This window comes from Diorhabda carinulata, chromosome 3 (genome assembly GCF_026250575.1).
Source record: "Diorhabda carinulata isolate Delta chromosome 3, icDioCari1.1, whole genome shotgun sequence".
Lineage (NCBI taxonomy): Eukaryota > Metazoa > Arthropoda > Insecta > Coleoptera > Chrysomelidae > Diorhabda > Diorhabda carinulata.
Genome location: NC_079462.1, coordinates 35652782 through 35676983, shown reverse-complemented (window position 1 = coordinate 35676983; position 24202 = coordinate 35652782). Strand labels below are relative to the sequence as shown.

The 24202-nt window shown below is 29.8% G+C and overlaps 2 protein-coding genes across 10 annotated transcripts in view; one reads left to right on the top strand and one right to left on the bottom strand.

The window, feature by feature from the left end:
- Nucleotides 1-1108: 1108 nt before the first annotated feature.
- On the bottom strand, nucleotides 1109-19014 carry LOC130891580 (uncharacterized). Of its 9 annotated transcripts, none has more exons than XM_057796402.1 (20): nucleotides 18796-19014; nucleotides 18064-18106; nucleotides 16719-16816; nucleotides 16180-16269; nucleotides 15605-15814; nucleotides 15046-15165; nucleotides 13481-13777; nucleotides 13315-13395; nucleotides 12861-12932; nucleotides 12394-12474; nucleotides 11499-11661; nucleotides 10092-10252; nucleotides 9074-9272; nucleotides 8012-8324; nucleotides 7099-7400; nucleotides 6147-6342; nucleotides 5711-5844; nucleotides 5266-5347; nucleotides 4021-4179; nucleotides 1109-3335 (listed from the first exon to the last, which is right to left on the bottom strand). In XM_057796402.1, the coding sequence occupies exons 1-20, from the start codon at nucleotides 18810-18812 to the stop codon at nucleotides 3181-3183; spliced, it is 2973 nt and encodes a 990-aa protein (XP_057652385.1). In that variant the 5' UTR covers nucleotides 18813-19014; the 3' UTR covers nucleotides 1109-3180. The 9 variants fall into 9 exon arrangements, with proteins under 9 accessions (XP_057652385.1, XP_057652384.1, XP_057652382.1 ...); XM_057796401.1 differs by having other exon boundaries at nucleotides 5681-5844; nucleotides 15605-15805; nucleotides 18796-19009; XM_057796399.1 differs by having other exon boundaries at nucleotides 5681-5844; nucleotides 18796-19008.
- Nucleotides 19015-22092: 3078 nt separating this feature from the next.
- Nucleotides 22093-24202, top strand: part of LOC130891793 (uncharacterized) — a 54890-nt gene continuing 52780 nt past the window's right edge. The window contains exon 1 of the mRNA XM_057796757.1: nucleotides 22093-24125. Within this exon, the coding sequence (XP_057652740.1) occupies nucleotides 22197-24125 (1929 nt within the window). The 5' untranslated portion in view covers nucleotides 22093-22196. The remainder of the gene's footprint in view (nucleotides 24126-24202) is intronic.

The following is a 24202-nucleotide window of genomic DNA, read 5'->3' as shown; positions in this document are numbered from 1 at the left end:
TATTAATATTCAATAATAACATATTTTCAGTGTTTTGAAACTTCATGTTCTTATATTTGACAGTTTGATAGTTTCCTTGAATTATGTTCTGATTCTTGCAATTTTTGGTTTTTTAAATTGAATATCTGTTAATTCCATAAAATACAAAATATCTAGGATTGAAACATTGTTTATTTACCTATATGATTCGCTCAAAAAAATAAATTTAATATACCCACAACGGAAATAATATTGAATGAATCAATAATTTTGCTATATCTCTTTCTCTTTTTTACGGAACAGGCAGGAAATTATATTCTTTGTAAACAACACGCCACCTTAAGAACGAGGAATTTAACTGGTTAATTCAATAACCATATATAAATAATATTTGTACCAAATATTACTTTTTAAATTAAAATCAAACTTTATAACAGATATACAGAATACATTATACTTCACAATCTAATTCGATTGTGATGTCACATTATGCGGGAGAGATGGCACGTGCTTGTGTATAAGCATATCGTATTTATGCGTGTCGTGGACTAGTCACGTTGCCAAATTAGCTAGGCAGCTTCACAAACACTTTAAGCCCTCTTAAAGACAAAAAAGCTATATACCCCTCAGCAGCTTCTAATCCTATACGAGGCCCAAATTCGTCCAACGAGTATTGCTTACACAATTATAGCTCGGCTCCCTAGCATATCCTTAGAAGCCCGACTCAATATAGAAAAGAGCAATTCGACTTATAGACGATCCAGAAACTTTAACAGAGTCAGGTAGCTGACCGTTACTTTTACCGATACTATCACAGCAGATGCTATTTTGAGCTGTCTAGCATAATTACACCTAAAGCAGTATTTGAAAGACATACTTGACAGGCAGACGTATATCATGATCACAGATTTCGCCTGCAGATGCCCAGAACTTGCTTTTTACATAAAAAAACAGATTCTCGAACACGTTCAGTCAATTACTAAACTTATCAACGATTTCGTAGACATACAGTATTGCTGCAAGTGGTCGTTCGGCAGTTTGCCACTGATATATAAACATAGGCTCAATACTTTTGGGCTAAGCCTCGTAAATATAGGTACTAATATATAATTCGAATGAAAGATTAATCTGGAATTTCTCATATTTTTATTTCTAAATACAAAATAAAAAATCACTTTTACAATTAAAACTTAAAAAAATATAACCTAAATGTAGTATATTATATACCTATAAAGAATTATAGAAAATACACAATTGTTTAAGATAGACTTTCAATCAAAACCATTTATCTCCGAATCTTTATATTATACATATCCCAATAAATTTTGATTACCTTGCAAATTATTTACACAGTACCTTCAGAGTTGAATCTTGACTTCTGCACATAACGAAGGAATTATTATCGCATTATAGCACAGGATTTGAAATTAGGAATTTATATACTGATTCAAAGAATTTTTGTTTTTCAACAATTCATTTTTTAAAATATATTTCATATCAATATGATTTTATTGAAGATATCAATTTAGAAATCTATATCAATAACAATATTAATAATTGTTGAAAATGGACTCTTTATTATCTATAATTATTTGCTGGTTTAAATAGGATAAAACATACAAAACAATCAGTTTCTATCAGTGTACAAATTTATGTATAATGTCGAAAATGTATACATTCTCTCGAAGTGTGAAACACTACAAAACTCCAGAGCACTATACCTAGGAGCGTATGAAATAGAAGACGCAGATCTCTGAACTACAGTCAAACAACGTTCTGAAATTTCTAAGAGGAGTGGGACTAAAAGATCAGCTGTAAAGACTGGGTCCTCTAGTATCGCAGCAAGGAAGGGGGGCTACAATTGATCCTTTGGGTCGCGGACACTCCAATATCTACATACATTCACGCCTACATAACATTTTTTTTGATATTTTATATATATATGTCAACATACATTCCTTAAATCTAAAAATGTTATAAAAAATACTCTCATATTTTTTTCTTCAACCAAATCATTTTTTTTTCAAATACCTTGATTTAATATTGTCAATTCTTACTTACGTCCTATATTATCTCGTTTCAGATGTTATTAAAATTTCAAATATAAAGGATAAACGAGATCTGATTATTTTTGTTATGTTTGTGGACAGTTGATATTTTGTGAAAACTGTAGAATTGTTTTACTAAAATAGTCAGCCAAAGATACCAGTAAGTTACATTTACAGTTTACCAACTATTGTACATGGACATTCGTCAAACCGGGGTCTTGATATGTACACCCAAAACTAAAAGATATGTAACCCTTATGTGAGTCACAAATAAAATACTTTTATCAGAGTGACGAGGTACCCGGGTACCTTCATAAAGTTTATACGTAATGTAAACAATCAAGACCTGCTTCTACTTTCAATATGATTGTATTAGTTTACCCAAAGAGTTTTGCGACAATCAAAGCGGTGGAGAGGCTGAGTGCGATACATGGTTATTGGGGCGCAATAAAGACAAAATAAGATCTCTCCCAGACCACTATAGCCATCACTCTCGAATTTTTTGGGGTGGTGACCAGTCCTAGTTTGTTTTAAAAGGTTAAAATTCTATTTTTTTAATTCATTAAAGTGATTCATCGTTGATTTTTGATGAGAGTTATAAATAAAGTTTAATTCTCTTTATAAATTCAAGGTTTAATCAAAAAAATTTCTTCCCAGTAAAGCATTAAAGTTACTAGCCCATCTCCCCCGGAATTACTCTACTTATTGAAAGTTTATTAATTTCTATTTAAAGCCAACACTGTTGGAAAAATGTGTCGAAATGGCATAATACATTTATTATGGAATCTAACTTTACGCCAAATCACTAGAAGGAACAGTAAAATAAATGGAGATGTGTGATAGCAAAAGAACCTACTGCATATAGATGTGAATTGTGAATTAAAAAAATATGGAGTAACAAATAAAACATATCTACAAACTATTCAACAAAGTATGTTCATATTTTAAAACTAAAAAAGTGGAATCATTAAAAATTCAAAATGATTTCAAATAAAATAATGACAAAAACTTTTATACAAAAAAAAGCTTACTAAAAAAAGAAAATATTAATTTTTCATCCTCTTTGGATTTCTCCAAATGAATAATAAAACTTAATAGCAGACACTTTACGGTACAAATGCAAAGTCAAAATATATAAAACAAAAATGAAAATTCACAAAAGCTTTCGTTTCTTCAATTCTTCATAAACTTTTGGTAATTCTACATCATATGTTAAATCATTTTCATTCTTTATGGTAACATCGACATTCTCCCCTTCCTGTACTATATTCCTTATTTCATTTAGAATTTCTGGAGTATGCGGAATATCTGAAAATGAAATAATTAACTGAAAATGTGGTTCACAAAGACTTAATCTCAGTTTATGGAAGCATCCAAAGATCATTGTTTCATAATTATGAAATCAAGTATATTAACATAATACGAAATAAATAAAAAGTTAGGAGCTAATTTCATTATAAAACCGACAAAATACCATTTTTCTACTTTTATAGAAGTGAATTTTCATTTGTATGTATTCACTTATTTGCTATATTTTTTAAGATTATAGGTTGTGGTTGCAAATATCCACATCTACATTATCTGCGGTGCGTTTTGATAACTCAAGTTCAGAGGTTTGTTTATGTACATTTTGAATAATTCTCCTTTTTTATTTTCATTCCATTTAAATAATATTTTTATTTTGACAATTAAAGGTATACTTTTTACTGTTAGTTCCTAGATCGTAGGCTTAGCGATGTAGTAGCTAAGATGGGACACAACTGGAAGTAAGAAAGCAGTCCCCTATAGATGATCTCTCAAATTTATTATTTCACTGATAATCAATTGGGACTTTTATACATCTCGTGACTCCCATTATTTATAATTAGTTTGTAGTGTTATTTGTCTACACTTATTCTTAATTACATTTATCTGTAATGACCTCTACTTAATCTTCACGTCCAAACAGCATATTTATACTAATAATTGAGTATCTTGAACATCAGAAACTTACTTATGAGCTTGCAGAAAATTCCTAACATAGGAATGTCTTTCAAATGAGCAGGGAATTTTCTTATGTCTTTACTAGTGGTAGTAACCAATATTCCAAAATCTACCATTGATATGGTATATTTGCCTTCGTTATCCAATACAACACCCCTATACCAAACAGCTAAAAAATAATTTTATTATATTTAAAACGAGTTTTATTGTACAACTACTCAATTTCTCTTTACAATTCAGTGTATTGTTAATTTATTATCTATTTTACTTCGAAAGTAATTTAATGAAGAAAAATGTTTAATGTTCAACATATCTTCATTGGCGATTTAATTATGTGGTTTGGAAAATGTGCTGAAATATTTAAAATAATACGGATTGGTTTTCGTCCCAGAAAGGCCATTGAAACAGCGTGGGAAGACCGTAATTTAAATGGAAATATTTATCCGAGTTTAATTCACTCACATGAAAAAGATTAGAAAAAGTGATTGAAAAGAATGAAGCTCTAATTAATTAATGTGGTTGTATTGAAAATTTTAGGATATGCACTAGGTATTTACCAAATGAGATTCTAATGAAGATATGTAAAATAAAGAAATTCGAGATTTGTGCTGCTGCTAAAACCAAAGATCATTGTTAAGCATATATATAACTGCTTGGAATATTTTGAAATTAAATGCTTAGCGTTGTCAGAAAATTATTCCTGAGGATAATATAAAACAAATGCAACTTTGTAAAATTATGATGAATTACAGAAATTCTTTTCATAAACATGTAGTTTACAAATGAATTTAAGTAGTATTTGATATACGGTGAATATAACCTGTCCACTATAAAATATTGTGCCCAGGATAATAAACATAAAGGCATCCCCAAAAACTTAAATTTTGAGTTGGAATTTTAGGGAATTATATCATAGACCCCTTCCAGATTAATAGAAATTTAATGGGAAGTTGATATTTGAAATTTATACAAAATCAAATATGTCCTACAGTACAATAATTTCTTATTAGTTTTATAGGATTTGTTTCCGATAAGATGGTTGCACTACTCACAATAAACATGAGGTTAAAAATGTTGCTCATGTGATGTCTTTAATGTAGCCACTTAGCCACAATCATCTCATTTTTTTTTCTTTTGGAGTTATTTAAAACATAATGTAATGTAAATATAAGTGTTAAACGTACTAAGGCATATTTTACAGTGACCGAAAGATATTCTATAATGCGGAGTCTTCTTCTAAAATTATTTTACTTACTTTCAGATTCTTCTGGTGTTTTATACAAGAATACACACATTTCAGATACTTCAGGTTCGTATGGTTCATCATCATTGATTTCCTGTAACCAAATGATGTTTAGAAAATCATAATAATCATATAACATAACAGTAATGAATGATTTTATGAGTTTTTGATTTTCATTGGTTTCAATAAAATCCTTAAAAAAATTGAGCTTAAAAATCTTTTTACATATTAATTAGAATTTCTGGATTTATCTGTCGACATTCCTGAACAATTCAATGACTTTAGTCATCTATAACTTCCAGTAAGTGGCATAAATTTAACAATATGTTTGTATAAAATGAATCTGGCGGTTTATAGAATGATCTAGATGACCATTCTAACAATTGCCAAGAAAATAGTTTATAAGATTAACATAACTAAGACTCACCAGATTATAAATACTTTCCAAATAACTTACAGAATCTTCGTCTAATGAAATCAATACTACTTCTGATAAGTCTTTTAGTGTATAGCAGATATAAGTATCAGTTGAACCAATTTTTGGTTTAATGTAATCCATGTCACATAAGGTAATTATACTGTTGTCTGATTCTAAAAAATGAATTCAGTAAGTTAGTTTGTTAACATAAATAAAATAGAGTTAGACACTAAATCAATAATTTACTGGACATAAAGTTTGGATGATAGTTAGCTTTAATATTTATATTGGAGTAGATGTAGTCACTGGTGTACAAAACAAAAAACCTTCAAATGCGTCTAATTATCTAGACATTAAATTATTAAATCGAAAGACAACATGAAAATTCTAAAAGCTAGTGAAAAGCAACGGATCTAATTTGGACAAAAAGAATGATGTACAACTTCAAATTATTTATTATATTTGAAAACCTTACCTGGTTTTACTTCCAGAATTGCAGATTTCAGAGGTGTGATTGCTGCTTCCACCGACATAGGTTTTTCGAGTTCATTAATTTTTGGAGAATTGTTTGAATCGTTAGGTACTTCTGATTTCTCTAAGTCTAATAATTTTTGTGAAAGAAGCGATCCATCTTCTAATTTCAAATCAAAAGCATTATCATTGGTGAGTACCTACAATGAAATTCGAACAAAGTTAATATGAATATAGTAATTATTATTGATTTGAACAAAATATTTTTCCATTTCTAATAAATCAAAAATAGATATATTTACGTTCAAATAATGAGTATATAAGAGCATTGTCTAATCGAATTAACCAATCCTGTTAAGGGTTCTGTGAAGATCACTGCTGCAACAAAAAAATGGAGTCTGATGATTAAATTGAATCACTCCTGACCATTGTGGACTCTGGATTGGAGAATAATAATAATAATTGAAATTATTTATGAAATAGAATTATAAATTTTACCGTGACTAGTGATCAGGTTTTTATTATTATTTAACTTCTCACATTCATATATCTCTAATAATGGTTTTCTTCTTATTTGATTCTGTATTCAAGGCTTTATCATTTTCAAAATCAAATGTATGTTTTGTGCTATTTCATGGTTGGTTAATATATATTTGTTTAAATCTTATACCCAATAACAGGAATACATGAACGAAACAAACAACCATTATGAAATATGGATTGATATCAATATCATATACAATTGGAGATGCTTTTCTGCAAAATTGTACACTACGACTAACAGGACACTTTTACTGGAAGTTTTAATAATCATTTATTAGATGAAAGAGTATGACATGAACTGTAATTTTTTTAGCAAATTAGATTAACTAAAATATCATTCTCTGAAGTCTGAAGTCAGATGAAAGCTGAGCTGCTGTTAGAGTTTCAGAAACACAAAAATGACAACTACTTACCACGTTTGCTTTTTCTTTCTTCTCAATCAAGGCCACAATAAAATCAATACCAGTTTCTGAAATTTTATTTATAACTTCTATGTCAGGAGTAAGCAATAATGTAATAGGTTGTGATGCTAAATATTCATCAACATTTCTAAGAGATTTAATCGACAAATTTTCGCTGCCCGCATAGTCTAAATATTCTATAGTAACCTGTACAGATGATTGTTTTTTAATTACAACAGCTCTACATAGATCAGGAAGACCATCTTTACTAGCTAATACCATCTGACCTACTTCCACTTGTTTCAAAATCAAACCTGCAATGTAAAAATTTTTATTGTCAATTTATAAATGCAGTGGAAATAGTTTAATTTCAAAAAGAATGTTTTATAGCCAATTAATAATAATAAACTTTTCTACACTAACAATAAGTTCAGCAAAATGTTTGCCTGCCTCAGAATCGGGCCCTACCAGTGTTTGACATACATTTTAGACGCCCTAATCACATATTGATACTCAAGCAATAAACATTAAAATTTGTTCATTTAACAAAGATAATTTCGAAGTATACAGTGTAGATAAATCAGAAAAATATATAATCATGACATTTTCACATATATCAGCAGATCTTCACTGCATACTATCAAACATCAAATTACGATACTAAACAATCTCTATTCTACGCTATAATTTTCTAAATGATATGGAAGATAATTAGAAATTAAAAATTATGTGATTACTTTTACTTGGATCACTTTGTAAATTGACTTTTGAGAGAAAATATTTTGACTATAAATTAACTAAGATGCAGGTGAATGAAGAATACCATATTCAATTTAACAATTCATTTAGCCTCGTTACAAAATAGGCACAAAGAAACGATTTTGTTTTTTTTTTAGATCGCAAAAAACGTGTTCTATTTACTTACTTGATTTATCAATAGTTTTGATGTATTCAAGCAGCTCTTTGCTTTTCTGAGCACATTCTTTTGTTTTGACAGCAAATTTATTACCTACCATATCTAATAACATCACTTTATCATTATTTTTTAGTTTAAGCAAAGGTTTAGGTAGATCAACGTAGCACCTTTCTTTTGATTCAGTTTTAAATTCTTCTATTGATTGAGCAGACATTTTACTCTTGGGTACAGATTCTAGTGCCGACTTTTTAGAGTTGTCTTCTTCTGTAGATGTAGATTTGAATGTTTTATCCAATTCGACAACGTATGTATCATCGCTGTACTAAAAAATAAAGAGACATTAGGACGTCTAAAGCAGAAAAAAATTTTTTTAAGTCATACAAATATTTATATAGTTAATAGGCTGAATAATAAATTTAAATTATATCCTCTCTAAGAGATTGGTAATATTGCAATGATTTTGAGTAAAAATTTCACAGGTATAAAATTGTACCAACAAATTGAATTGTAGGAAATAAACTTTTTTTCAGTTGAGGAAAGAGATGATAGTCGGACGGAGCCAAATCTGGTAAATAAGGGGGATGTTTTAGTAATTCAAACCCTAAATCACGAATTTTTTTCATGGCAGCATGAGATTTCAGCGCAGGGGCGGTGTCCTGCAAAAACAAAACATCTTTGGATAGCTTTCCGCGTCTTTTCTCTTTTATTTTTTTCCCGTAGAGTGGGCAGTAATGTCGAATAGTAATCTCTAGTTATTGTTCCACCGTTATCCAAAAAATCAATCGTGATTACTCCATGACAATCCCAAAAAACTGAATCAAGAACTTTTCCAGCAGATTTTTAGAAACTTCTTAGGTCTTGGAGAACCAGAAAGTCACCATTCCATCGATTGTTGCTTTGTTTCTGAATCGTAGAAATGTACTCAAGTCTCATCCATAGTAACAATTCGGTTTAAGAAGTCGAGCAAAGATCGAACGTGATGCTTCTACCCTTCACTTCTGAAATGTACTAACAGTACTATATAATAGAGTACCAATTATTTTCTTTATTTAAATAAATTAAGTATCATACCTTCTTCTTCACCTTTACTGTCAAATTCGTGTCGGTTTTTGGGACAGGACAGTTTTTGTGAATAGCAAACCTAACTGCTAATGCTGGAATTTTTCTAAATTTATCTGGTAATTCCCTAATCTCACTCACATCAGCTCTATTGCCATAATCCACAAAAAAAACATTAGTTGGTTTCAGCGACATCACTTGACATCTGCACCTAAAAATTGTTGACCTTAGCGATACAAATTAAGAAAAACAGAAGATAATATCAGTCATACATTGTTATGTTAGTATAAGAAAAGATTGAATTTTCTGAAATTAAAATTGATTAACACTTTCAGATTGAACTGAATCAAACCGAGAATTCTGTTTTACATCTTCTATTAATTGGAAATTGGTGCATTGAAGTGGCAATTTGGCATTTTAGAAAGAGAGCAATAAATACTTGATATTATTTGATGGGTTTCATTGGGTTTCTGACTATAAATTCAATAATAAAATGAATTATTATACCTAAACAATCGTTTGGTTATAATGGTAAAAATGGATTCGTGGGTTTTTCCTTTTTTAATAGATTTATTATTACTGAAACATTTTTAGTGATTTCAGCAATTTATATTAATTTGAAGGATCGTTTTCGAAGATAAATTTTCATATGCAATTTTATTCCTTTAAAATAATTTCTTGGGTGCAAATAAGTTTGAATTCTTATAAGATTTATTATTCTTTTTATCGGTAATGAAAAAAATGTTAGGTGAGTTTAGTTATCTGATTGCTTTTTTCAAATTCGAAAATTTACAAATCAACAACCAGCATAATTGGACAATTCGACACTATGTCTCAATATTAATTCAGTAAATTAAAATACTGTAGTGTTCAAATTGATTTGTTGAATGTGAATGATATCTTCTGGAATCAATGTTTCAATTATACATAAATAGACACAGTCAATGTTTTGGAGAAAAGACAAAACCGAAACAAATAAAAATAATACAGAGAGAAAATCAGTAGAAATTTGTGAAAAGATAATATTTACCAAAGATTTTCGAATTCGGCTAACCCCAGTTGTCCTTTATGTACATTTTCAACTATTTTTAAATCTGATCCATCTTCCAAACATAACTCAGCTAAGTCTATTAATGACTTAGTCTGTACGGCCCAGCAGATGTTATTTTTTTCTACTTCAGTTATTTGTACCTTACAAAAAATACAATATCAACATATTTACAAAAAATATAATGATAAATAAATATAGACATATATTCTCATAAATAAAAGATCTTAATTTTGGAAATATTTTAATCAATAATATTTTTTGAAATAGGAAATATTTTCTACTGTTCTGTTTTAAACATACAATTTTTACGATTCTTAATTATCTTATTAAAAATTTTAAAATACAATAAAGAAGCAACTATTAATTAAAAATTTTATAGTTACATCGAAATGTGTAAAATAGAATTACAAATTTCACTCTATTATCAAGATATTTTTATTTTTTCAAATAAATATAGGTTTTTATGCTATTACATGGTTTGTTAATGCAGTTTTAGTTTTCTAATCACATTAATAACTTCTATTTTTTAATTATTGAGATGTTGGTCCTATGTAAACAAAAGCACAATTATTCAAACTACATATATCCATATTGGGTCTATTGGCCAACTTTTTTTCAGTGTTTTCGCGTTTCATGGCGTTAAAAACTCCTCTAGTAATGGATTTGGTGGTATTTGATGATCTTCTCTTGGACAACTTCTTGTACAGTGGGCACTCCCAGGTCCACGTGAGTTACATACCATGGAGCATCTACTAGTTGGCGGAGTATTTTAGATTGGGATCTCTGAATAATATTTGTATTAGATTTGGAAGTGCAACCCCACAGCTCTATTCCATACGTCCATACAGGCTTGATGACAGATTTATAGATAAGGACTTTGTTTTCAAGTGAGACTTTGGATTTTCTCCCTATCAACCAATGGAGTTCTTTTGCTTTTATATCAAGTTTTCTTTTTTTGTGTGTTGTGATGTTTTCAGTTAAGTTTTTTGTCTAGGTGGATTCCTAGTATTTGGCACTATCTGCTTGAGGTATTTCTGTATTGTTTAACTTAACTGGCGGACATATACCCTTACGTAACGTGAATGTTACATTTATTGATTTGGTCTCATTAACTTTAATCCTCAATTTTTGTAGCCACTCCTGTAATTGGTCAAGATGAGCCTGGACATTTTTTGCTGCCGTTTGTGGTTCTTGATCAGTTTGGCTTAACAAAGAAATCAGTTTTGGTAAAAATGTAACTTTATCATTTTATATACAATGAAAACTAAAAATATTGAAAAACCATACAGAAATACTAAAAAATAATAATTAAACGCAATTGATGAATTGGGACAGTTTCGATAGTAAAAGCATATAATATTGGGGTATACTTAGCATTATACTTACATCATATGATTGGTTAATTTCCAAATTAACTTTCTCTAAACTGTCCATATGCATAGTATCATTAATTTGTGATTTGGTGTCACATTTCTCCGAGTCAGTTCTTTTATCAATGTTTGAATTATTTGTAGCATTTTGTTGTCTACTTTTACCAAATTGAGAATCTCTAAAACAAATAAATTAGATGTAATAGAAAATTTATTACTTGATAATCAAATCTACTCTGGGTCTAAATTTTTAATAAAAAGTATGTTCTCAAACATATTGGGATCTAATCGATGTATACAAAATAGTTTTATATAAAAATTAAATATAACTTATAGATATAAATGAAATATTGCATTACCATAGCAACGAACAATAACTTATTAGAAGTTTGACGTCAAAAAATGAAACCAGAGTTACGCAATAAATTAAAAGAAAAAAGATGTCCACCGAAATTGTGAAAATCGAAAAATTGGAGTACTGAGCCATCAAGTACCTGTATTTAAAAGGGTTAAGAGGTAAAGAGATTTACGAAGATATGCTTAATACCCTTGGTGATCAATGACCTTCATATGCGACCGAGAAAAATTGAACTGCAAGCTTCAAAAGAGGTAAATTTTCCATTAAAGATGATGACCGATCGGGAAGTCAGTCAGTCCCCGAATATATCGATGCAGTTAATGACATGATTTTATCAGACCGTCGAATTGGGCTAAAACGGATATCTGAAGCACTGAATATTTCATACGAACGCGTTTATCATATAGTTCACGTCAATTTGGACATGAGAAAAATTGCTGTAAAATGGATCCTCAAATGTCTGAATGTTGACCAAAAGCTTGTAAGTAAAGCTTGTAATTTTTTGAAATTATGTTTCAAATTGAGAGAATCCACTTTTTTCTGCATTACTTACTTGGAAAATTGTTGAGACTGTTGTTTTGGTTCTGTTTCATCATTATCCCATAATTCTTCATTATTGCTGTTAGTACCTGGCCTGAAAAGAAAAATACCCAATATTACAATCAAAGTATGAAATACTGCAAATAATCTACAAATGGTGAGAATAAAAAATGCACATTTCAACATTGGCGTTGATATAAATTAGACCAAATTATTCTGCTAAGGAAAAGAGAGAAATAAAGAAAGAGAAGTTAAAGACATACAGTGACATGCAGAGACAATCTTAACAATCACTACTGTGAGGTTAGAAGGATTTAATACAATTTAAATATATTACTGTTAATATTATAATATAAATTACTGCTGGCACTACACAAATATTAACAATATGTAAATTCACTGAGAATATATTAACTAAAAACTCAAATAAAAAACATCGCAATGTAGCAGAAGAAAATTATTTAAATGTTTACTGCTTACTTATTACTTCTTTGTTTAGATTTCGGTCGTCCATTACCTCTATTTTTGTGTTTGCTGTTTCTTGATATTTGCCTAAACCAGTACATAGAAATTAAAATGAATAGGAAGAAAGACTAAATTATTTCTATTTTTAGTAGCATGTAAAGTTGGGGGGCCTGTTATCAATAGACCTTTTTTACAACCTGGCATGATTAATTACAAAGTAGTTGTTTCGGATTTTTATAAATTACAAGTTATAAATATTTATTGAATTCATTGAATATTTTTATCATTATACACCCTATTGTTAGATAAACTCATGGACAAAATTGTACATTGTACATGAATTTTCTTTAGAATTTCATGAAGAATCCAAAAAATAAATAATATACGAGGGGTTGCAAATAAAATAAAAAAGTTGGTAGATTGGTAAGATAAATACACACATAGACATATAAGATAAAAAAGTTTTTACCTTTCATTTCGATTTTGACCAAATCGTTGACGGTTATTATTGTTAGAAGTGCCATTGTTATTTCTATTAAACGTTGAATCCCTAAAATAATATGAATATTTTATAGCATGTCTATTCTATAAAAGAATTTGTGACACTTCGAAAATTATATTTATGTGTCTTTTACCTATTTCCGGGCGGTGTCCCAATTGCGACGCAACTTTGAGTATGTATTGGTGTGAAACTATTGGATGGAACTTTCGGTGTTGATACATAGTCTAATTCATCAGTAAATGAGTTTTTATTTTCCAAAGGATGTTCTGTTTCACGAGGACTGCCAAGTGATTTATCTTGGGGAATGTGTTTGTTTGTATCTCGAGGAGTCGGTGAATTTGGAACACGTATTTGTATATTATTGTTTGACTGAGTCACAATACGATCATTAAGTTTATCATGAGAATCTACTAATAATTTCATACGGCACCTAAAAAAAAATAAAGTTATTACAAGATCTTCTTTATTAAAAGAGAAAAGCAAAATTATATAATGATTCTTCAACGCCCAATACTAAACTAATATGGTACAATACATATTTCTTCTTCAACAGATCTATCAAAAAAATTCTCAATAATAGAAAGTAAAACAAGTTAGATAACATTTTAATATTTACAATAAAAAGAGGAATGTTCGTAAAGTGATACAGGATTGATTTCTCCAATTTTTTTTTTATTTCACCGGGACTATTTTCTGATATAATCTTCTCGATTTCCCAAAAACTTTGGATATGGAGGATCCTATAATGAATTGTGATTAAAATATTATTTGTTTCTGCCTAGTTAGTTATTGATCTATTTAAATTTTTAAATACTAACAACTTAAGCTTTCGTTTTTTACAATGATAAGATTTACAATAAATTCTGTCAATAGGATAATTTGAAAACGAAAAAACTAAGAAACAAAAAATTTATAGATATGGGTTATCAAGTGTGAGGATAGGTTTTATGAACGACTTCTATACTGATATTTGGATATCCTGCGACGGTTTCAACCACTTTTTAAAGCTTTTGCTAAGCTTACACAAGAAAATATAGAAGAATAATACTCTGTAATATTAATTTGTTGTTTTAGATTGCAATGCCTAGGCAGATTCGTGCTTACTTAATGAAAAGCAACACTTTGGAAGAAACTATCGGTTCATATTCGAGTAGTTCATTCTTTTCAACAAGCTCAGCTATTATCTTCCAATTCAAGTATCAACAAAGTTAAAAACTTATGTAAATCCACAGATGATGCACTTGAGTACATTGCAGAATATTGAGCTAAAAAACATATAAAGTTAAAAGTGATCATTCTTACAATATTCTGTGTTGGGTACAACAGTTTTTTGGTGGATTTATTAAACCTTCCAAGTTCTAGAATAACTCGTCATTATAATTATATACAACAGATGCTTTGAACAAGAAGCCTGAAGGAGCGAGAGTCTAGCCTTTTTGAAACCAACATATAGCTTATTAGAAGTCTGAAACTGAAAGGCAAGCTGTTGAAAATAGCTCTGATTGGGAGCATACTAAACTTGAAAAGTTGAAGAGCATATCAATAATAGAAAATAAATTTGTATGATTGTAAAAAGATACCAAAGCATAGGTAAATAAGTTAATCTCTATAATTGATGACTTTAGGATTGTTTAATTTATTCGATTCTCTTAGAAAAATTTCAAATTCTATAATAATAATCAAACTCATATCACTTACCGTTCAATTGTGTTTAAAATTTGTTCTTCCTTTATGAATTTATGAAGTTCTTTATTTTTATACAGATAGGCCATTGCCTGAGATAGCATATACTGGTGAAAGTCGTTCAAAATAATATTCCTGCAATATAAAAGTTTATATCAATCAACATTTTTAGGACAGAAAATGAGTCATTAACAATCTATTTTATTCACTAAGTCTTACGAAGCCACATTGTTTAATATTTGTTTGGCAGCCATCAATAGTAAATGTTTTCAGTGAATTTGTAAATTATATGGAAAAAATTGGTCATCGTTATGTGATACAATACTTTTTTATTTGAAACGCCTCAGCCCAACCAATACAAAATCTGAAATAGATTCTACCTTCGTTATCATCATTCAAATATTAGGAAGCAGAGTTTCAACTAGGCCGTGCTACCTGTGAACAACTAGAAATGTTGAAGAAAATTTACATAACTAAGGACTTAGTAAATACACTCAATAGATATATAATGCAAAAACAATTGAAGTCGGTATAGTAATTATATAGAAAAAATGGATAGGTTCTATGCCTTTACCTTTTCTCCTCTATAGAAAAATTGTAATCTTCTTTTGAGTATACTGCAAATCCAGTTCTTCTTACATCGTCAAGATTAACAAATAAATTGCCCATATCATCTTCAAGAGATTCTATGCAGTCTCCATGAACAGTATACAGCTGCTGAGAGCTTTGAACATCAATTTCGTCGTCACAGTTCATTCTTGATGTACTACTAGCTCTGAAATGTCTAGGTTGAAAATATTATAGCTAAAAGTTTTAATTCTAAATAGTGATAACTCAATAAATACTTAGTATTAATATAACAACATACGAGCAAGGGCGAATAATGATTTGAATGAGAGTATATAGAAGACAACACAGTGACTCTTGAGTACCCTGTATATTTTTTAAAGATCATTTAAAAATACAAACCGACGTGTCCAAGCGTTTTCCTCAACACACCCTTATTTATTTATCAACGAATTCAATCCATATGACTGTTACACAAGAACTTAATTTCAATATTTAACAATACTGAATGATTATAAAAACACTGTTTTAATTTAAATGCAAAAAATTGGAATCATTATTAAAATTTAATTATATACTTACTCAGAACTACTATATTTGCTATCTTGTTGGACTGAGACTATCCAACCAAATATATTTTGCTTCAAGACTTGAACAGCTCTTCTGGCAGAGCTGAAAACATTCAAATGTAGGTCTTCTCAACAATGATTTGTTAAATTTGGAAAATGGAATATAATGATTAAAAATGGAGTTTCTATCCATTGTGATAAATAATATATACAGTGTTTAGATATAATGCTAATCAGATGATCAATAACCTCTCATATTACAAAATAGTATGGTTTTGTAAGACTTCAACCAGTCAAAACCTCCTTTCAAATCAAATCAAATCCTTTCAAATTGAGAGCAAAAGTAGATTATTTAAATCCTAATATCACACCATAAATATAGTAGAGTTTACCCTCTTATGCTTGATGCTTGCTATTTACATAAAAAAAACGTGGTATGTTGGTGATAATGTGGGTTGTTCCTCGCACGTTACAAAAAACAATTATGCAAGTCACTACAGTTTTCAAGTTTCAACATCAATATTTTCACAAAATATAGTAGTAAAAACTTACTGGCTATCAGTAAAATATATTTTAGCAAATTCTCTTGAGGATGGTATAAAGATTTTTCGAATTTCTCCAAATTTTGATAGCTCCTTCCTCAAAAAAAGCTAAAATCAAATCATTTCCATTTATTAATTGAATTAATCAGATCGTTTTAAGCAAACAATGTGCATACAACAAAAAATCATGCTAAGAACCTAAGATACCATTTTATGATAATTTATTTCCAGGAAATAAAATATTGTAAGTTGTGATAGAAATAAAAAATATGGAGAGAAATTCTAATTTTACAATAAATTTGCAAATAAAAATAATACATTCAAGTTACCCACCAAAAAGGATGATAAAATCAACTATTTATTCTGTAAATAGAAAATAAAGATACATTTTAAAAAAATAAGAATTTGATATACCATTGTTGCATATATTAACAGTTTTTTCAATACTTGCATAAAAATAACTAGAAAAAGTATCTGACCTAATGATGAAATAAGTTTTTAGCAATTTTTCATTTCAAATTATTCCATCAAATAGATATGAATCAAATCTTCGAAGTAACAAATCATTTACAATTATCTGCAATATTATGATATTATCCACAAATACAAACAATTCTCTCAAGCCAACAAAAATATTTCAAATCATCCCAATGTATCCCTTCACATTAAACTAATTATATTAAACTAAAAAAGGTTTATTTACACCATATATAATTTAAATTTACTAATGCATTTAAATGTACTTGATTTTAGGACTCTTCTCTTTTAAAAATAGTTTTTTTGATAATTTTTTTTCGTTTTTCTTTAAGTCTTTATCAAAATATTTTTATAAAGACTTAAAGAAAAGTCTAAACGTCAAAATTTATCTTAAAAATTATCAAAAAAAAATAATTTTATAACAGAAGAGATCTAAAATCAAGAACATTTAGATGCATTAATATATCAAAAGGTGTAAGAAATAAGAAATTTAGATTTACTTAGCTTACTTGATTCTAAGTATCAAATCTGAAAAAAATGATTATTTTAAAAAAACACTTTTAAACTTTTATCTTAAATAAAGGATTTTGGTTACTTTGAACTATAGCAACAATATATTTATTCTCTAATTTCTCCTCATACTCTAATAAAATAGTAACCTAATCACCCAATAAATTGGTATTAGAATAATAATCTAACCTAACCATTTTGTGTTATGAAACTGCATTTAAATCAGACTTTCCTTCAAACAATAGCTGCAGTACTCATATAGTTTGGTATAGTAATCCAACGAGTCATTTATAAGACCTATATGTGTTAGTAGTAATTAAAATAGAAATAAATCCAAATATGAAGAAATAAATATATGAAATACTTACCCTATCTGTATCTTCAGTTAACCCAGATATGTGACAATAATCTCTAAAACCATGAAAATGAATAAATTACAACAGATATACCACAATACTAAGAAAAATCATGATCATTTCTTCAGGGCCATTGATAAATATATTTATTGTTCAATTGAAAAAAAAATTTTCTTGGTTATTTGCTAACTAAAAGTTTCAATTTAAATCAAATCTGTAGAGATCCTTACTTAATATACTTCATTCTTTTTAAGACTATACAGTGATTTGAAAGAAAATTTAAATGTTATGTATCAAATATATCAATGATGCCTAAGTTACTAGAAATTTAGAGACAACATCTTCCACTAGAGTTGCGTCAATACACAATTTTACCACTAAATACTTACTTGCCACAGGAATAAAAATATTGCTCTTAAAAGATAATAATTGGATTGTTGTTATTAAAGTTCTGTTCGCTGCAAATCACAGAATAGTTCATACGCTTAATAGAAGCTAGTGGTGAAATTAGATAATAAAATCACGGTTTCGTTTATTAAAGGTAAAAAAATTTAAAATGACATACCATCTTTCAACGAACTAGCTAATAGCAAGACTAACATTTTTAAAATAAAAAAACTAAATAACATTACTAATTACCAATAAGAGGTTTTTGTTAACTTTTTAAAAACGTGCTTTTGTGTTAAATAAAAAGCGTTATAAAAAGTGTAAGCTGTTTTTATATATTCAAGGAAAATATCTTACGTAGTTTGCAAACTCATTTTATTCTAGTTTCTAAAATGTAATAAGCCTTATATACCCAATAACCATAAATATGATATCCTTAGTTCAAAATCTTATATTTCAAATGAAAAGACAAATGACACATTCTTTTCCACCACATATTGGTCATGTTTTGTTAGACGAGTCAGCAACTTTTTAAATTTTATTTTCTATATTGTTGTATCAAATAAGAACTGAAGTAAAGAGAAATAGTTATACCGATGTTCTTTCATTAACATTCTTCTATTTACACTGGAAAAAATTCTTTTCCATATAAAAAGAGTTTAAATAAACATTTGCCAGTACACACAAGAGAAAATCCATTTAAATGTAACATTTGTTTAAGGTCTTTCTCACAGAACGCTAGTTTAATGTGATATTTGTATGAAATCTTTTCCCCATCAACAGAGTTTATACAAACATTTTTGTGTCCATACAGGGGAAAAGCCATTCAAATGTGATGTTTATTTGAAACCATTTTGTCGTAAAAATAGTTTAACTAAACATTCATGTATTCACATCATTGTTCCAGTGGACAGTGTTATAGAAGATATGATAGGAAGTTTGTTCAGAGGTGGAATAATGGACATAAAAAATATATAAAAAAGTATATTCATTCTTTACGAAAATAAATAAATAAATAAATGGTGCACATGTAAATTAAAGCCAATGGGATTAGTATAAACAAACATATAAAGTTTGGAAGTCAGTATTTATTTTATACGGCCCGTGATCAGCGCCGATTGTGTAGGAGAACGGCCAGCGTGCTCGCAGTTCAGTCTTCGCGACATACTAGTGCAGGAATGGGACAATCTTCCGCAGAATGTGATCCAAAGCATGCCTCGTCGCTTGCAAGCTGTTATCACTGCCAGTGTAGGAAATATTCGATACTGAAAACCTTAAAATTTCTTTTGTTTCAATGACAATCATAACAAAGTAAAATTGATGATTTTTATTACATAGCAAAAATTAAAATTATTCATTTTCATTACTTTCAATAATCTTTTAACGACAGATACTAATTTTTTATTCAAGCAACTAGACAGCAAACTATGTTACAACCGAAAAAAAAAATCCGAGAAACAAAATTTTTCAAATAACTTCAAATTACGGGGTGACGAGAAACAATTCAACAAAATAATATAAATATATCTACATGCGGATAGTCACAAGATGAAAGCCGTTCAAAGGTAACAAACAACTCATTATAATTAGCTTTTGGTAGTAATGCCAGGGAGTTGTGGTGAAGTTTGATTTTTATTTTTATTGTTATTTGTTACACAGCAGTGTTGATTAAAATCAATCTAGGTCTTTATATACATTTTATTTACATCTTCCTATATATACATCATCTATCACTTATATCTTATAAAACCAACCATGTGCTAAAAACCCGGTAAAACCATATATTAACTTAACCTTACTTTTACAATAATAATCAACTACAAAAACAAAACTATGTACATAGAACATTAAACTACTAATTCTACAAATCAAGCGCCATCTCTATAAGAAAGCATTAACTTAAAATAACTCCTAAAGATTTCTATTATAACAATTTTGTAATATAATAAATAAAACTGATGGAAGTTTGATTTTTGTTTTTATATACCCACCAAAACCTGTTTTTATGGCAATTTTATCTATCTATTTATAATTAATATCTATAATATCGTAGAAACTTTCTAACGTGTCTAGAAATGGACAATTTCTGCCCAGTTACTATTCACTTCTATACTCCATTCGGAAAGGATGTTGAGTAATAAATCAACGCCTCTCCTGGCCACCATAGCCGTAGTCACATTTATTAAATCATTTTGAATCTGTGAAACGCCAAAAAGAAGAAAAACTTGGTATTCTATAAACTTCACAAAGACAAAATGTAGTGAACCAATCAGTAATTACTAAAACAAATGTTATCAGATTTTTTTTTTTGGTTAAGGACCAATCAAATCAGCGGAAATCCGTTGCTATAGAAAATTAATATCTTCATAAGGACCCATTAGATAAATTTTATGTTTAATAAGAAGCAAATACTGAACATTTAATCTCGTAGCGATATACAGAACTTGGGAGTTGAAGCCGCGATAGTAAAGTTCAGAAAAATAGTTTTAGATATGCCCTAATTAATTGTCATGAAATAACTTTAACCTGTCAAGGGTAGGAACATTAATTTTTCAGTTAGATAAGTTACTAGATTATAGAAAATATGTTTTTACTAAATATTATTGTCAACCTTAAATGTGGGATACGAACCAGGAACATATTAGACCTAAACATATAATGATGTCGACGGGTTTGAATCAAATTTATATTGTTTCAAGAGGTACTTTAAATCATGGAAGGTTAAAAAACAGATGCAGGACAAACACGTTTAATGTCCTTAACAGCTAAGTATTAATGCTCAGTGTCTTCAAATTTTTTTTAGGTGTACAGAAACGACAAACCTTGTTTTTTTCTCAAAATGTACGTTCTTTATAGAACTCTTACCGTGGTACGTGACGAGGTTATGAATCATTTGAGACTTGACTGTGGTTTTCTCCTCACCTTTTTGAAAAATTTGGTGACTTCAAAACGAATTGTCATACATTTTGAATTATAGATATTACGTTCTAAATTCTATGATATAATTCCATCACAGATAAAAATATTAACTACTCAATTAGCTAATACATTTTTGGTTTGGCATTTTGGATATTACCTTGAAGTTGGTATAAAACTTTACATCGTGTATCGATTTATTTTTGTTTTAACATTTGTTGTGCGACCCTGCAAGAGAGATAAATTTATCTACCACGTGTTACAAAAGCTATTCCAATTAGGTCTAGTGTCAAGAATAAAATAACAACCAATAAATCGTCACCTAAATAAATAGTCACATGATGAATAGAATTAAAAACTTGACATTTAGAAGGTGCGTTACACAAGTATAATAAAAATTGGTCGAATCAATGTTAAATGAAGGTATTCGAAATTAAAATACTAGATACTATTTGTAATTGAAGTAGATTTTTAATCATATTATCGTTTTTAAATGACTAATATCTTTAAAAGAATTTTTTTACGGAACACTAGTTGAAAATTTCAAAGTTTACAATTAATGTCTGCTAAAAAGTAATTAGTCAGGATGACTATTTCTAGACACTTATCAAAGGAAATTCTAAAGATACCGTTAAATAATTCGGTTGTCTACTCCTTAACATTATAATGTAATTGGCGTAAGCTACAAAAATAAGTTCAAGTACAAGGGATACCCCACCACCACAATGTATATTTTTTTGATCAGTTGTTTACCGAACCGCGACTAAATCCTATAGAACTGACCTCTTCGGTTTATTTTCGAAAAAGTTTTTTAGTGGCGTTTTCTCGAAAAATCCATCGAAATGACGCTCAATGTTATGTTGCAATTATGTAAAATCACGAGGGCAAGTAAACTTTTCCAACGCAACTTTTATTTGCCATTGTTAAAGCCTCTATCGCCCAAAGATGCCCTTAGACGCCATATAATCACCGGGAAGAATATCCTCAGTAAAATGGAACATTATATTCCAGTTTTAGAAGAATACCAAGCACGACAGTATAGAAGAAAATATACTCCAAGAGGTTTAGGAAAGAAGAGGCAAAGAAAGAAGCCAAACAAAAAATACGTTATGCCTTTTTTCGACGAAGATATGGACGGTCATCCGAGACTCCTTTCGTTATTATCTAGAAAACCTAAAGGACGTGGACAGTGTTATACTTATGAAGTTCCGGATAAAAATTGTACACTTGTTTTAAATTATCAGTTTGAAAGAGCGATTCGCGATAAAGAAATAATAGATGTAATGATGGCTCAAAGAACAGAAAAAATTGCGGTCGTTTTAAAAGATGGTTCGAAAGTAAGTTTGCCCATAGTCACTTACGATGGTAATGCGCCTTTCTATAGAGGCGAAGGATGGACTAGAAAGGAAATAGAAGAAACCCATCATCACGGTAAAGAAACTATGTCGGTCGCAAAATTATTCGAGGCTAAGGAATCCGGCGTCGAAGAATGGGAATTGGAAATGATGAGAATGGCCGCCAAACGCAAGAAAAAACACAAAGGAGAAGGCACTGCAGATTGGAAAGCTATGATGGCAGCTCAAGCAGACAATATCGATTGGGACAAATTTGAAGAAGACGCTAAACAAATGGTAGAAGAACAACACGATCCCGTTGACGATACGCCCATACCTATGGCTGTTGATGATATGGATAAAACGAAAAACGTTATAGAAAAAATAAAAAATGCTGGCGAAGAAATAACTAATTTGTTACCAGTAATGCCCGAAATTCCCGAAATAATTAATATAATCAAAGATGAAGGTGAATTGACGGAAATTGCGAATGTATCAGGTTTAAAATTGGAATTAAAATCTTCGAAACAAGAACGATTTGTACCGGGACAAATGGTGAAATCGGAAGACGGAGAACTTTTCGTTCCAGGACAAACGGTAACGAATGAAGAAGGTCAAGAGGAGTACACCCCTGGATTTACTGTTATGCTCGAGGACGAGCCCACGCTTATTCCGGGCTTGGTAATGGGCGACGATCCAAACAAAGCTGTATTCTTGCCAGGTGAATCTACTATTACGCAATCTGGCGAGCTTCAATTTACTGAAACCGAAGACGACTACAAAATAGATTCTTCCCCACCTTTGCCAGAACTACCTGAAGTGGAGGAAGTCGAGTTAGAGGAGGAGCAAAATAGTGAAGACGAGGAGATAGAAATTATTCGGCCGCCCCCCAAACGAGAAAAGAAGGAGTTCGTTTACGAGAGACCGAAGCGACAGTTCACACAAAGTATGGGTCCTAAGCGTCGTGAAAGAGGCCCAAAAGGTCCTAAAGGCGGTAAAAAATTATCGGTTCCGAATGTCGAAGCGCAGCCGGTTTTGAAAAAATCCGCTTCCGGGCCGGTTTTGTACGATTTATCTGTGCCGCTCCTGGAAAAAGACTTGCTTCAACAACAAAAAGAACGAGTGGAAAATTTTACGGAGAAGAAGGCTAAGGAGGAGGTAAAAATAGATAAAACGAGGTTAGAAATAAGGAAAAAACTTAGAGAAATGGCTGCAAATAAACCGCCGAAACCAAAGTATGTACCCTTAGAGCCAGTTGTGAAGAGTGAAAAATTAAAAGAATTGGAAAGAAGCATAAAAAGGGGCAACTTTTTTGACGTCGATCACAAAAAATATTTAAGTAAGGAGAGAAGCGCGCCTTTCAATTGGTTGGAACCACCCCAATATCGGAACATTTTCGATTCGGTGGGGATATGGCGTCACCGCATATGGAAGTCAGTTATTTAGACATGGCAGCTGCCAATTATATCAGTCCATGGTGCTATTTTAAGAACAATTAATCGGGCCAAGTATCG

What these genes read in the sequence shown, in the direction of transcription:
- LOC130891580 (XM_057796399.1), bottom strand. An exon ending in AAATTAACCAATCATATGAT is followed by an intron (nt 10,253 to 11,498) that starts GTAAGTATAATG and finishes ATTTTTTGTAAG; the next exon opens with GTACAAATAACTGAAGTAGA. An exon ending in TGGAAAGTATTTATAATCTG is followed by an intron (nt 5,348 to 5,680) that starts GTGAGTCTTAGT and finishes ATTTGGTTACAG; the next exon opens with GAAATCAATGATGATGAACC.